Source organism: Hippoglossus stenolepis, chromosome 14 (genome assembly GCF_022539355.2).
Source record: "Hippoglossus stenolepis isolate QCI-W04-F060 chromosome 14, HSTE1.2, whole genome shotgun sequence".
Lineage (NCBI taxonomy): Eukaryota > Metazoa > Chordata > Actinopteri > Pleuronectiformes > Pleuronectidae > Hippoglossus > Hippoglossus stenolepis.
In genome coordinates, this window is record NC_061496.1 from 8,133,421 (window position 1) to 8,148,758 (window position 15,338).

The 15,338-nt window shown below is 41.9% G+C and overlaps 1 protein-coding gene across 1 annotated transcript; it reads right to left on the bottom strand.

Annotated features, from left to right (window-relative positions):
• Nucleotides 1-36: 36 nt before the first annotated feature.
• On the bottom strand, nucleotides 37-10,109 carry LOC118120819 (nuclear receptor subfamily 2 group F member 6). Its single transcript, XM_035176164.2, has 5 exons — nucleotides 8,143-10,109; nucleotides 7,004-7,098; nucleotides 3,891-4,225; nucleotides 3,281-3,527; nucleotides 37-2,645 (listed from the first exon to the last, which is right to left on the bottom strand). The coding sequence occupies exons 1-5, from the start codon at nucleotides 8,409-8,411 to the stop codon at nucleotides 2,371-2,373; spliced, it is 1,221 nt and encodes a 406-aa protein (XP_035032055.1). The 5' UTR covers nucleotides 8,412-10,109; the 3' UTR covers nucleotides 37-2,370.
• Between the last annotated feature and the right edge of the window lie 5,229 nt (nucleotides 10,110-15,338).

Below are 15,338 nucleotides of genomic sequence, written 5' to 3' on the forward strand. Positions count from 1 at the left end.
TGTTCTACACTTAAACACGGAAGTCGTGCACAGAAGGAATGTGCATTCTTTTATTTCCAGAAATGCAAAAATAACCAGTCAGCTATATGAACATCTTTTGCATTAGTTTTTTTTTTTAAGTTTTGGCATGGTCATAGAAACAAACTTCTTTTAAATGCAAAGCTAAACAGTCAAATCACTAGTTTACATTCCAACAAATAACACAAAGTGATTCAGGGCGAGCACGATGAGCTGCTTCAGGGATCGTGGTCATTGATACCTTCTTTTTTTTTTTTATGATATAAGAACAGGTGATACAAAACTTTAAAAGCCAAAATTGTCTTTCACTCAATTATTGTGGAAAGACAAACACGTGTGACATCGAGCCATGAACTACGCTGTACCGTACCTTTTATCTCAGTACCAACCAACAACGTAACCTTAAAACCTCAACACGCAACATGCAAGGACCTTGCATGTTGCGTAGAGATGATTTGATAGTAAACGCTGTGCACCAGGACACGCTTTTGAAAAGGGGATCAAACGTGTGACAAAATGAACTCCCTCTGCCCTTATAAAGGCAAAAGACACAATGTCCAGTCTGCAGAGATTCAACAGAAAAGCGTGAGAGTAATTTGACTCAGTGCCGCTCCCTGTAAAATGATCCGATAAACTTCACGTGTCCTCTTACATCAAACTTTACATTTTTAAAACACTCAAACATATTTTGGCTGAAGTCTGAAGGACAGACGGGTTTTTTTAAGGGAATATTATTGTCTGTGGTTTCTGCGATAATGATGATTTGATCCCTTTATATTATTAGTACATGAACAGTTCACGATACAATCTTTGATGTATAAAACATGAGGTAATAATGTTGGACAGGGATGTGACTGAGGGAGCCAGGGTGTGTCCGAGCATATTCACCTCCACTTATCTTTCTACTGGAACAACCTTATCGTGTTCTACATCGAAGGCATAGTTCCACACTTTGGGAAATAAAGTTGTTTGCTTTCTTGTTGAGGATGAGATGAGAACATTGATTCCACCCTCAGAGTCAATTTGAGGATGGAACCAGCAGCTGTTTAGCTTAGCTTAGCATAAAGACTGGAAAGACAGGGAAGCAGCTAGCCTCGTTTTGGTCATAGACAAAATATCCGTCGGCATCGCTGCTAAAAACTCTTTATAACTCTGACAAAAACAAAAAGCGTAAAATCTTAACAATTGTATGCAGGGTTATGTGCAATTGGAAAAAAATGTATATAGCATGTTAGCTAGCAAGCTTTAGAGTTGCTGGAAGTTATTAGCATCAGCTAAACAGCTAGCCAGCTACTGTACAGACATGAGGTTGGTGTCAGTCTTTGTATCTGCAAGAAAGCAAATAAACGTAATCCACAAAATGCTTAACTATGCCTTTAAATATATACCATACAAAATATTTCTTGGTAGTACTTAGTGTTGCCAGATGTACATTAATTATTTGTACGATATTTTGATGACACTTCTGCTGGATAGCAAAACATGGATCACGTCTGTGTTTGCACATCTCTTCTCACGTGATGTCTTTCCAGCCAATCGTGCTTGTGATGATGAACGTGAATCGCGAGCACGACGTCAGCGCTCGGCTCAGTTTGTTCCCGCAGTGGGGGAAGGTACATTTCGGAATCTCGACACAGCTTCCAAACATTGGTATTGAGCGTCCCATCCCTACCCTGGTCGCGTACAATAATCTTCCTCAAGATACAATCATTTTAAGCTTCTGGTACGATACTTTAACATTTCCCATCTGGCACACTGGTCGTACTTTACAGAGTAGAACCTGCAGTACGATGCTCACACCTCTTCTTTGTTTCAACGCTGTGCAAGGTGACATTTTGCAGTCTTCACAAATACATTTGGTAACAACGTCTGATATTTCATCCACATATCAAACATGACACAACTTGAACGATGTGTCCCTGTGGCGATATAAAGCTCTGTCTGTGGAAAGTGGCACCGCTATGGCTTCATTTGGACTCAAAAACAAAGCAGAGGGAAAACACTCGGGCCTGGGTTCAAACTGAGTCACATATGAGGTGATGTGGAAGGAGGTAGTATAGGCACATGGCCTCATGTTAGAGTCTGCATTTTATTTAAAGCCCTGTTTTTCTTCTATCCAGAGTGAGACCAAGAGAGATCGGAGGAGAAAACTGTCAAGTGCGTCAAACAAATGTACATTTTTGTTTCCCTGAAAGCAGCTTTGGTGTGCGACTACCACCAAACTGTACAAGGCTTATGTGAGGAAAAACTGATCACTTAGTTTGTGTTCATAACATTCACTTTGTACTCGTGTGTCATCTCTGGGAACTTCCCATCTGATCTCAGTCCATCTCACTCTGGTGCCACCGGGGTCTACTGTCCCGGGACGTAGGGCCAGCTGATGGAGCTCCCTGATAGCTGCATGTCTCGGATCAGCGTCTCGATGGGCGTCTTGCCCACCAGACGCATGAAGAAGAGCTGAGAGATGAGGTTGGCCGGCACGGCGCGCAGAGCAGGGAGACGCAGCAGTAACCGGCCGAATCTCTGAGGCTGGTTGGGGTACTGCATTCTTTCATACTCTGTCAGGGCGACCTGGGCCTTCTCCTGCAGGGACTCCACATGGGCCGGGTCTGTCAGACCACATGCATCTGTAGGGCAAAGAAAAAGAGGATATTGTCACCATTTTGATTTACTGCTTCGGTCCTTTTGCGTGTTTATGGGTTATATAACTTTCTATTTTACGCTTGAGTCTTCTTTTCTGTTTTGTGGGCTATATTAAGAAAATTTTCATGGAAAATTCCATAGACTGTAAACAAAGATAAATCACTGTAGTCACTGTAAAATCACACATTTAAGTTGTTTTTATTAGTGTGCTTAAAAGTTAGTAGGTGGGTGTGTTTCCTTGTTTCTGGTCTTTATGCTGAGCTAAGATAACTGGCTGGAGCATCATATTTATTAGACAGACATGAAAGTGGTATATTTTCATGAGACTCGTGGTAGGAATCAGCAGGAAAAAAACGTTGTAGTAAAGCTTTTCTCTTTTCTAACCTTCTGTCAATCAGGTCAGAGGTCATACCAGTAAGGTCAGAGGTCATACTAAGTCAAATCAAAATTCCTCCACCACAGGGATTTAGTCTCTTGGCCCAAAAACTGACTGTGTTTAATACCACACACAGACAGTTGTGTTTTGGCTTCATATATAAAAGATAGTTTACAGTAAATACATCCAGTTGCTGTTGTTCTCATCACTTAGATAACCTTGTGAAAATCTAACCAAACCCACCAGGAGAAAACAGTGCGATGGCTTTGAGGCAGCTGTACTCAGCTGAGTCCACCTGCAGCCGGTTCAGCTTGTCCACCTGGTCCTGGAAAACCCTGACCTGGTCCATGAAGGACACCACACGCTCGGCAGACATGGGAGATGAGTGGAAACCAGCTGCGGCCAACAGAGGAGCCATGTGCAGGGGCAGAGCCGACTGAGCCGCATTCAGGATGAAGAGCTCGCTCCAGCTCAGCCTCAGCAGCGCCACCTGTAGGAACAGTTGGAAGTGAGGAAAGGGTCACTTAGAGTTGAGGGTCTGAAAAGATGTTTTCACAGCAGAAACGAGTGTTACTGATAACGTTATTGATGTTTTATTCACGTGACCCAGTAAACTATGACATGTGAACAATGTCATGACCCTGAAACTGAAGCAGCTAAATGGAATTCAGCCGTTATGCATTTTAGTAATTTGTAATGGGCCAAATCTCACATATGTGGGTTCATAATTTGTGGGTGTGACGTTAGAGATATGATTTTACATAAAAATGTTGGCCATGTTGTTTAAACTGTAAATTTTGCACCTGAATTTAAATGTGATCCGCACTGAAAAGCAACATATGTCTCCTCTGACCTGCTCTGAAACTGGCAGCTCTGGGAAGTATGGGATGTTTCTGGCCCACTCGATGGTGCTGAAGAGGAGCCGGGCGGCCAGCTCACAGATGCTGTCGATGCCCATGACGGAGGCCCCGCTCGCAGATGTCTGCATCTGTGCCTGGCTGTAGGGGCCCCCGTAACGGCTGCTGGGATACGGCTCGGCCCGGAGGAGCTGGGAGATGAGATCTGAAACCGGCTGCCCGTTGAAATACTCGGCCCCGAGGTGACCGGGCCCCGCACCCCCGACTCCACCTGCCAGGGAGTTGGGACTGATTCCTGAGTGAGACGGAGGGATACGACCTCGCTGGACAGCTGCAGAGCAAGAAAACGTTTTGTCTTAACGTTTTTATTATCATTTCATGAATTGCGATAAGTTATGGCCCTTGTATTACAAGCTTGTCTACCTTCAGCTGTATATCACCCAGATGTTTAACTATCTTTATTACCAAAATAAATATATTTTAATATTTTACATGAATTACATATTATTTTGTGTCAAAAGCAGCCTTAGAAGAGGCACATGCTCTCTGAGCAACATGTCCTCGTCTCCTCTGAGTGTCGTCTGGCTCTCTTTTGATTCAAGGACATAAAAAATTACAGCTGAAAGCCTTCAATTTGAATGTTGTTTGTTGAAAGTTGTGGAAGATGGGTTTACATTTTTGAAGTAACATAACTGAAAAGGGGTTTTATCTTTTTCATTTACACTTTTAAAATGCATATTCTCAGTGTTGTGTGAAATGTTGTCAGCTCTTTGAACAGTGATAATATACGACAACCTTTGATAGCATCAAGCCTACAATAGCTCCAGGTGTTAAATAAATTTACTTTCACCACCGATTATAATGAGGTATAAATAATCATTAGTTAAATACACTGATAATGACACAGCTTTGTTTCATTGTAATTCTTAGTGGTTGAAATCTAATGCCAGTATCCCAAGGTGAGTGCTCTGTCTTGTGCCAAAAAAAGTGACTGAAGCTGTCAACGTGGCTGCTTCTCTGACAGGGTCAAAGGTCAAACAGACGTTTCCAGGTAATGTGGAAACAGTGCCGCCTGCGTCATGGCCACGGTCAGCATGGTTCATTAATAACCAGGCCCAATATAACCGCTGGCACGCTGTCACCTCAGAGCACATTATGTGTAGGAGTGGTTGAGGTGTCCACTGACACAGACTGAAATACAAGACGGGTTACGCTCGGACACAATTACAGACTTGCCTGTCACCAGACTTCTTACAGACCTCAGCAGTCACTTAAAACACTTGTGATGTAATAATAAGAGTTGGGTTGTTGATTGAAATGAAAATAATAACAACAGGCCATTCATGGTTCTTAATCAACCCGGAGAACATTAGAAGCGACAATTAATTTGTTAGATGGCATCAGACCAGTGTGTTTCAACCAGCAGCAGTTCTGTTCAGTTTTTCTATAGAATCAAACATGGATGCCTCCAGTTGGCCCCTCGTCCCTGAAGCACAACAGCTGCAGGGAGTCGAGCACCAGCGTGAAAACATGCTTTGGTTGACAGTATAAATATTGTGCCTGGATCGGTGGCAAATGTCAGCGGCTGTGTGTCTGTGTGTGTGTGAGTGTGGACACATAATAATAACGGGTGATATTTGACTACTTGTTACAATCCTATAAGAGTTAATTCATAGTTCTGTTAATGTTGGTTGTAATGTAACAAACCTCACGTACATATTCTCACACTGCACATATCTATCTTGTTTTTATACTGTTTATATTAGTTTTTATTCCATTCATATTTTTCTATATTTTTTACATTACCTTATATTAGACTCTTGCTGCTGTAATATTGCAAATTTCCCCATCGTGGGACTAATATCAATCTTATCTTATTATTATCATTTTATTCTCGTTTAATGAATATATATTGAGTATATCGTTAAGTTAATTTTAGGATTTTCTCTTGTTTCATGTATGTATCATGTTTTGTTGTAATGTCTTTACTTTGAACTTGTACTGAAGTGGTTTGTCTTGTTTGCACATGTCACTGCTGATAAAGTTTTTTAAAAGAAAAGACTTAAGGACAATATGGACGTTAGCTGTTGGCCGAGTTCCACTAACTAACATGAATTTCAATAAGAAAAGCAACATGGCGCCATCAGCGCTCACCTCCGTCCTCCATCTTTCTCCCTGCCGCTCTTTCTTTACCGGAAGTTGCACGCGCGCATGCCCCTACAGGTGAGCATGCGGAGTACGGGTTGTTTATTTCGTGGCTAACAGCTAATTGGCTAGCTTAGCTTGTTTCAAGGAACGCTGCCTCCTCCTGTCACAGGGATGTAAGTACACGTACAGAAGTATGAGCATGTACAAATGGATGTAAAAGCGTTGTGTTCACTATTTGGGGACATTTCCTGTGTGTTGGTGCTGAGCAGGTTGACCACAGTGGGTTTTCATAGAGCACTGGTCTGTTCAGCAGCTCCAGTGAGTGATGAGAGGAAACCAGAGCAGGGAAGTTGTTCTCTTCAAAACCAAAGAGAACTGAAAGAGGCTAAAAAAGCCCCACAGAGCTGAGTCAGGTGACGAAACCATGACAAACCTTCACTTTATGAGTCAGGGCTGGGAAAAATAGCCAGAATTGATATCAAGACCAAATCTCAAATATTAGTCGATATCAATAATTACCACGGTAGAAGTCACATTATTATTTCTTAGTTTCTAAACTGTTTTTTGCTTCTGAGTGAAAGTTGTGGTTAAAATCTTTTTTAGTGGTGGTTAAAAGTTTTTATGAGCAGAGAATGACAAACTCATCAATTATGTGTTATACCTCCTCACTGTGCTTACACAACGTATAAGTATTATATTGATATATATTGGACTTCTGTCATATTGCTATTGATGAAACATATTTTATTGCCTAACCCTGTATTAATTTAACCCATAGTTAGGATAAAAATATTGATTATTGCCACTTTAGGTGAAGAATCTTAAATCAATGCCGTAGGTTGGAACCCAACACTAACCTCGGAGACTAATACGACATGATTCACTGCTTGATTTGTGTGTTACCCAATCCTGACAAAACACTGTTAGTCTGCTGTGAACGTGGATGACAGAGATCTGATACCTTCTTTTCGCATCCCAACTCGGAAACATTTCTTCAGCCGACAGTATTGGCACTGGTTCCGGTGATGCTGGTCGATTTGGCATTCTCGATTCGATCTGCCCATAGGAAACAAAAGATAAAACGTTAGAGCCCAAAAAAAAACCTTTAACAAGCTGTAATATTTCATAATGGTAATTTGGAAACCAGTCATAGAGCTTTAAATTATTTCCAACATGAAAGTCTGTCCCCGTCCCCTTCACGCTGACCCCTGTGATGAGTGAACTGTGCGAGCTGAAAAGCTATCAAGGCTGTGACCTTTGTAAATCATCAGCCATACACGCCCTCGCGTTGCCATTTACAGCAGGACGAGTTCTGGCAACAAGAGAGCCCTTTTTTTCCAGCCCTTTATGCGACAAAACCTCTACAAAGACACCTTCCATTCAGACAGAGGCTTATTATGTGGAAGAAAATAACTGTACACAGCGGCTGAAGGCTCCATGTGTGAGAGCGGAGAGCAGAGTTGTGACATTGTGTTCCTGTGGTGAAGAGTAATGGGAATGTTGACCTTCTGATGCAATCCATCCTCACATGACTCTCAGGGCTTTCATTTCTTTTTTCTTTTTTTTTCTTTCCTCTGGCTGTTTGTGAGACATGTCCAAGGTTGGAACAAATCATCTGCTGTTTCCTTTGTGAATTTGAATGCCCGTGTAATGGCTTGTTAAGATGTTAACTTTCTCATAAACACACAGTTAATTATTGATGACACACTGTAATGTATTCGTCTACAGATTTTAAGATTTAAGATTAAGGATTTTTAACCAACTTCATCTATGAAGACATATTTTATGTTATTAAATATGTCTTTTACTTAAGTATCATATATTATCCATTTTCTGTTTATATGGCAGCCTCCACTTATGTGTGTCCACAGGATAAGTTATCATTGTTGTCAAATATATGAATTAACACTTATATGTTCTTAAAACTACATTGCAGTGTATTATTAATAAAATGACACGCAACTCAAACTATTCAGTTTCAGTTTCACATCCCAAAAAAAAGATGATTTAGATTCATTCAATGTGCCTTGTCTAACTCTACGTTAATCATTCATGTAAAAACAATTTAAACATCAACTTCAATCTCCCAGCAGCCCCTACCTGCACGAGTAGTTGAGGTTCCGCCTGATGCTCCTCTTGAAGAAGCTCTTGCAGCCCTCGCAGGTGAACACGCCGTAGTGCTTCCCACTGGACTTGTCCCCACACACCACACAGTCCACCACGCAGGCTTTGTCCTCGTCCCCGACGTCCACGTCGCTGCTGCCGGCCTGGGGCGATCCGTCCTCTTCCTCCCTCTTCAGGTAAGCCTTCTCCCCCAGTCCATTAGTGTCCCCATTGGGGTTGCCCCATCCCCCGCTCACCATGGCCATATTCTCTGAGACGTGCAGTCCTGTGAATGGATCATTCACAGACCCGCCCTGTGCCCCCAGCTCCTAGTTACCCTCAAAGTCTAAAAATTGCTTCCACACTTGAAGACAGTGGCTCCAGGTTTGTAATTCACGGCAGGTTTTGTCCAAAAATGTGATGCAAAGTTGTCCCGGCTCCTCCGTGTTGACCTTACGCTCCTCCGCCGTCTGCTTAGACTGACCTGGAGGTCCTTCCCAGTGCTGTTTTCTCTCTCTCTTCTTTAATCCCCCTGCTCGCTCTGCTCTTGTCTTTCACCCCTCTGTTCTCTGCCCTGACCTCCGATCAATGGCTCCCAAGGTCTGAGAAAACTTCAGACACACATTTAGTGGTTCAGAGTTCATGCAGGAGAAAAGGGCGCAGCCTTGCTCTTTTCACAGGAAACAATAAATTACTCCCTCCTTCTCCCTCTCACTTTCTCTCTCTCTATCTCCCCCCAGGAAGAAGTTTAAAAAAACCTCACCTATCCATAAGCATAGCGGCGAGGGAGAAAACAAGAGTCAGTCTCCAAAAACAAAAAGAAGGTCAGCCTCTCTCTCTCTCAGCGCATGACTTTCTCCCCAAAGGACAAGCAAGTAGGAGGGAAATAACACAGGTCTCCTTCAGGCAGGGTTAAACTGCCCTGCCCTCTCTTCCAACTTATAAACTAGTCCAACCAGTTCCTGCCGTGCAGAGGTGTTATCTTCTGATCTGAGGCAGTTCTAGTCCAGACGCACTCTTGACTTGTTGAGGCTGTAATTGAAGTGATAGCGATGAGAAGGAAGAAATAAGACCTTATTTTATTTTGGAAATTTAATGCGAAAAAGAAAAAAAGTCTGGGGTGTTTTGGAATTGGATTCAGTCCTTTAGCTTTTATGCACAAATAGTAGTTTGGCTCAGAAACACTTTTGTGCCCTGAAATTAACCATATACAGACAATGATCCCACCTCTTGATATTCAAATTAGAAGCGTGGTGAGAAAGACAATACCCTCATTTTTTTAGTCCTCGAAAATGTGGTTTCTGCAGCAACGGAGTTCGTGAAAGGACTTTGTGCTCTTCTGTTGTCTGTGGTGAAATTACGTTTTCTTGTGGCTCCTCCAACTCTCCAGAGTTTGTGGTGTCAGAGGCTCAGATGTCACAGAAAAAACAACAAGCCAAAACAAAAGCCGAGTTCAACAATCTCCTCAGTCATAGTCTCCTCTCTTCTCTCGTTTTGTCAGTGCTTGTCCATCCAGCAGTAACAACCAGAGGCCAGAACCTTTCTGCATTCCCTGTCAGCGAGTCACGGTGTTCTGTTGCACTCTTTACTATTCCGTCTGTCCTTTTTTTCTTCCTCTCCGCCTTTCTTTCGGCTGGCCCCCGCAGGAATAAATTAGGCAAACAAGCGCAGGAAAAACACGGTCACAGACCTTTTAGTGAAAGCCAGACGCTGTGGTGGAGAGATAGCCTCCTCTCCTGCTCCTCTCGATCCCTGCTCGCTCGCTCTCTCTCTGCGTGTCTCTGCCTCGCTCCCTCCTTTCGAGAGAGTGAGCTGTGTCTGTGTGCTGAGGGATTTGACACTGCTATTCAAGCCCTGCCGTTGCCATGACACTGGATGCCTTATAAGGCCAGAGGAGTCAAAGAGCACAGAGTGGGCTGCAGCCACGCTCACACACACACGCACACACACACACTGGCTGCCTGTTCTCCCCCTGACCTCAGGCCAGCCCGGGAGCAAGGGGTAGTTAACCTCAACACTGCCGAGAGACAAAGAGGGGTGGGGGTCCTCTGGTCGACATACAGCGAGCGCATGGCACTCGCACTCATGTTCTCCACTCCACTCTAATCCTTGAGACTTCCTCCGACTTTGTTGACCCAATAATAACAGGGAGGGCCCGCTGTTGTTGAGCAACTTGTCAAAAGGTTATATGATACGCCACCGGCTCCTTTTCACACCTGCTGCACACACTCACAGGTCAGTGTGAAAGATGCCAGAGATCCTGGGGAGCCGCGCGGTCCTGGATGCTACTGGTTATATTTCTAATAAGCAAGGCAATTAAGTACTGTTTGTCTATAAAGTAGTCTGACTTGTAAGAAACATGTTCTTTTATAGAACGTGTAAAATCAGTGAAGCGGAGGTAAAGATATCCTGACTTTCTGCTCAAATCTTTGAAACCTGCCTTATTACTTATGTATATTGGAGAATTCTGTGTTCCATGATTTATTTCCAAAACGCCAGAGTTCAGAGAAAATGCAGAAACTGTTCCCTAAATGTAGTGAGGCAGAAAGTATTACTGTGGAGATTGTAGCGCATATGAGTGCAGCTCATACTTTTATGTATGAGACCTCTGATTAGAGGCATGCTAGTAACGATTGAGTTTTATCAACAGTAACCACAACAGCTCCTTAACATTAACCAAATGATTTCGTTACCTATATGTAACCAGATCTTATCTTACCATATTTAATTAGTCAAAAACAGATTCTAGGTCAGTGTGATTTATATCCCTAGAATTACTATTATATAGTATTATCTATACCACTTACCCATTGAGGGTCGCGGGGGGAGTCACCAGGGCTGGTGCCTACGTAGAATTACATGGTCTGTAAATTGTGCTGACAATAGTCCATTGGTAGGAAGTTCCCTTTTTGTCACTTGTTCTCACTTCTGCACATGGACGGGATTGAAAAAACAAAGTGACGCCGCACTTTGTATCCCGAGTCAAGTTTGTGTGTTTCCAGTTGGTTTAACAGCAAAAACAGATGATGATGATTTAGATGAAATGTTAATAAGATGAGAATGTTCCTTTCATATGCTCTGGAAGTGTTTACGATTCTGGAACACAGTCGCCACTAACTTCTCCAAGTCGTCCTACTCGCCCATTACACTCAGTCTGAATGACGTGAGAAATTTGGGCTCCACTCTGCTCTGCGAAAAAACAAGCACTGTTGTCTGGGCTTACAGCAGCTAAAATATGTTTTAGCTTTCAAAGTTGGACGCCTCCCGTCTCCCTTTCTTTTCAAGTTTGGGTCCTGATGTGTCTGGACAATTTATACTTGAGTTCATAGAGTGAAGGAATCTTGGTACTCACTCTTAATGAACCTCAAGGATGTTTTGCAGGGATGATTTGTTGGGGTCAGTGACCTGGACCTGGGGAATGGGCTGGCCGGGCTGTATTGTTATATCATGTTTCTTTCAATTAAGTAGAAACATCTGAATAAAAAAACAACTGCATGTTCTTTGCCACGTTTTAAGACAATGTTGAGATTTTGTCCACAAGAACAGATTCACAAATTAATTAAATTGTCAAGGAGCGTTTGGCAGATATGTTCATATATGTTAATTCATATTTTCTCATTGCTTTGTTAAAAATATAATCTGGGTGAAAAAACTAATCGTGTATTTATAAATGTAATTTGGTGTTTTGACATAGTGCTAATGAGTAAACTGGCCTTAAAACTGGTAGAACAGCCCTTTAACTTAGCCTGTGCATTATTCATGGTAAAAACAAAAGCATTGTGTTTCTGTATATATACTCTCTCTGTTTCACAAACCCAATTATGACTCTCTGTGTAACTCATCTATCGTCTTGGCAGTAGGCAGTGCTCCTGTGGAATCTCTTGCCTGCTTTGTCTGTCACACCAACAGCACTGTCATGTGAAGGTCTTCACAAAAAAAGGGAGGACAAAATAAACAATCAGAGCCGGCAACCAAGGTTTCCAATAACAGCCTCCAAACACAGGAGGGGAAAAAACCCACAGAGGAGGTATTCACTGCTGCTTACAAACATGGCTGCTTAAAAGAAGCTCTATGTACCAAAAAGTGTTTGCTCATCACATGGTTTTACAGGAATTCCTCCCAAATGACAAAACATTTTGTCCCCTGGACCTTCAAAGGAATATGATATCTCTTTTTAAAAAGTGCACAAATGTCAAAGGAGCATAGAGTTACATAAAAAAAAAAAAAGGTTTGGCAGGAGAGGAAAGGATTTTTCTTCTTCACTGAGGTTAATTCAGCCTCTTTAATGTGCGCATAAGGCAACTTTAGCCCACATCCGTCACAGCGAGACTCATTGTGCATGGGTAGGCCTTTTGTTTGGTTAAGAGGTTATCAGGGGCCAAGCTAAGCTGCTGCAAGTTGAATTAGTGCTTTCCTTTAAGCCTCTGTCTATGTGTGTTCGCAGCAGTCAGACCATGTGGAGTACTGTTTGATATTTTCTCATGAAACGGTAACAACAGCTTTAAAAAATGAGAACAATCAACAGTATCTTAGGGAAATAAAATAATACAATATATTTATGTATAAGATATATATGTATTTATAATGCATATATTACAGGTACATAGACAGAGGGAAAATGTTTTTCGAAAAAACTTGTTGATCTCGAGACATGTTTGCGACTGAGCATATGATATAGTGGAATAAAACCAGTTATGTGCTGCTCAGTTAACTTAAGTGTTATATGAATAAATCATTGACATATATACATCTTCAAAATATAAAAATCTAGAGATCATGTGATGGGATTCTACGGACTGATAACGACCAACAACATGTTGACATTCTAACCCTTGAGTCCTGGAGACACCTGTCTCGTAGCCAAACTACCACCGAGGCTGTTGTGTTTTTGGGTGATACACATCTCAAAGTATTTTGCGTTATCTTGAAGTTACGATCCAAAATATTAAGAATACATATGAGGCTATGAAATAGTTAGGTATATAGTAAAAAATGTGACATGTAATTACGATGCTTATCCTTTTCCTCTGCAGATAGTTGGATTTTATTTCTTTGATTCCTCTTAAGCAGTTGATTGAGACAATTACGGGAATAATTGGAAGAAAATTAAGTTAGTTATGTTATTTGGAAATGTTGTTGTTGTTTAACAAGCACACTGTGTAAAGTTCGGTGTTGTAATTGTGTTCCAGAGTTAATTTAATCTCGAGGGTTAGGGTTTGTAAACATTAAACTTTGACACAGTAAAAAGACAAAGCAAGATTTCCGCTGCTTCTAAAGCTCAGAGACACGTGGAATAATGTCAGTGAACATTGTGACAGTGACGATTAGTGAAATAATCAAGTGTGATCAGTTGAAACAGGCAGCGAGAGGAAGACCACATTTCTCAGAGGTCAGATCACTGACCTTTCTGTCTCCACATGTTTCTGTTGCAGGACTTTTCTGCAGGTTTGCAGTGTGAAGTCGGAACAGGACTGTTCATGTTTGCAGCCCTGCAGCAGCTGCAGTGTTTGAAAGAACAGAGTCACAGTCACATTTGTGTCTGACTGTTGTAGCCGTTACAGTTATCAGTTACAGCACTGTGTTGTTGAGTTTTTGAATGTGTGTGTCTTTTTTTGGAAGAACATGCATGTGCCCTTCTGCAAAAATACATATGCCTTACATACCTGGGAGGTGTGTGTGTGTGTGTGTGTGTGTGTGTGTGTGTGTGTGTGTGTGTGTGTGTGTGTGTGTGTGTGTGTGTGTGTGTGTGTGTGTGTGTGTGTGTGTGTGTGTGTGTGTGTGTGTGTGTGTTCCTTGCTCTTTGAACTGCAGGTCAGGAATGCAGCTGCTCTCAGCGTGAAGTCAACTGTGATGGAGTCTGTGCATTTTCTCAACAGTCAGCGCAGAGTGAAGCAGATTAACACTCAGTGTACTCACCTGAACAATGCACACACACTGTACACACACAGAGACCTGAACATACAGCCCTGGTTGATTCACACTTTCTAATTTAGGTTTATTTTATGTAAAAATCAATGATTTTCCCAGAATATTTAGGTTTTGATCCTGTGTTTCACTGCAGCTGCAGGATTAAACATTTACATAAAATATTTTGTACTGGATTATTTCCCAATAATAATTTCTTCTTTGTAAGTGAATACAAGCTAATGACAGTGTTCTAAATGTAGCTTATAGACATATTTTTGCTATATTTAGGTATGTAAAGACAAACCCACGTGTGAGTCTGTCGGTGTATGAATGTAATAAAGGGTTTTTTATGTTATCAAGTACTGAAGTGAAAGTTCAGGACTCCTGTAGACAGGAAGAGAACATGATACAAACATGAGAAAGACAGACATAAGCTGTTTTCAGACATGAACTCTGGAAAGTAACATCTGGATCGAGTTTGCATTTCACATATCAAATCAAGTCGGACTTGATTGTCATTTACCAGAGATACAACAGTAGTGCAGGCAGAAGGAAATGTTGTTCCCCTGGGATAAAAGACCAAAGGAGATCACACAAACAAAAAGAAAAACACACATTGTCCCTGAGTTCCATTTATTGTTAGTATAATAGATAAGAATGCCAATCTTAAGAGGGCAAGTGAATTTAAAATATGAAGTGGCTTCAGTGCCCAGTGGCTGTACAGTCTGAGGTAAGGGATGTAGCAGGAGACTGTTCAGGTCCGACTCGTTCACAACAACAAGAAAATGTCCGAAACATTCGGACGAGGTGAAGCATTCAGGAGGCAGGACAAGACGTTTTCAATTTCACGTTTTTTAAACAGCTCATCAACAACGGCGTCGGCCCTTACCGACAAAGGCTTTCGAATATTGTCTTAAATTCTTTTTGAAGTCGGTGTCTTCTAAATGTATGACACCTTTTTTCATCCTGAAATATTTTTCTTTTCAGTTTCGCATCCGTTGCATGTCAGATATATCATCAACACACCCATTTTAAAAGCGGGCTGGCAGAAATAGTTCTGGAAGATGTCTGAAGCAACTGACTCAGGCATTTGCGTTCTCAGCCCCTCTGTGAACTTTCAGGAAAAATGTACAGTGCGTCATGTCTGACACGTAACTTTCATGAGGGCCTGAACCAGTTGAGATCCGAAGGCTGCTAGAGCTGCTGCGTTGTGATCACCTGTTCAGCAGAGATTTAGGTTTCTCGTTCTATAATCTTTTCAACCGAGGAGATTACGGACGCTTGTG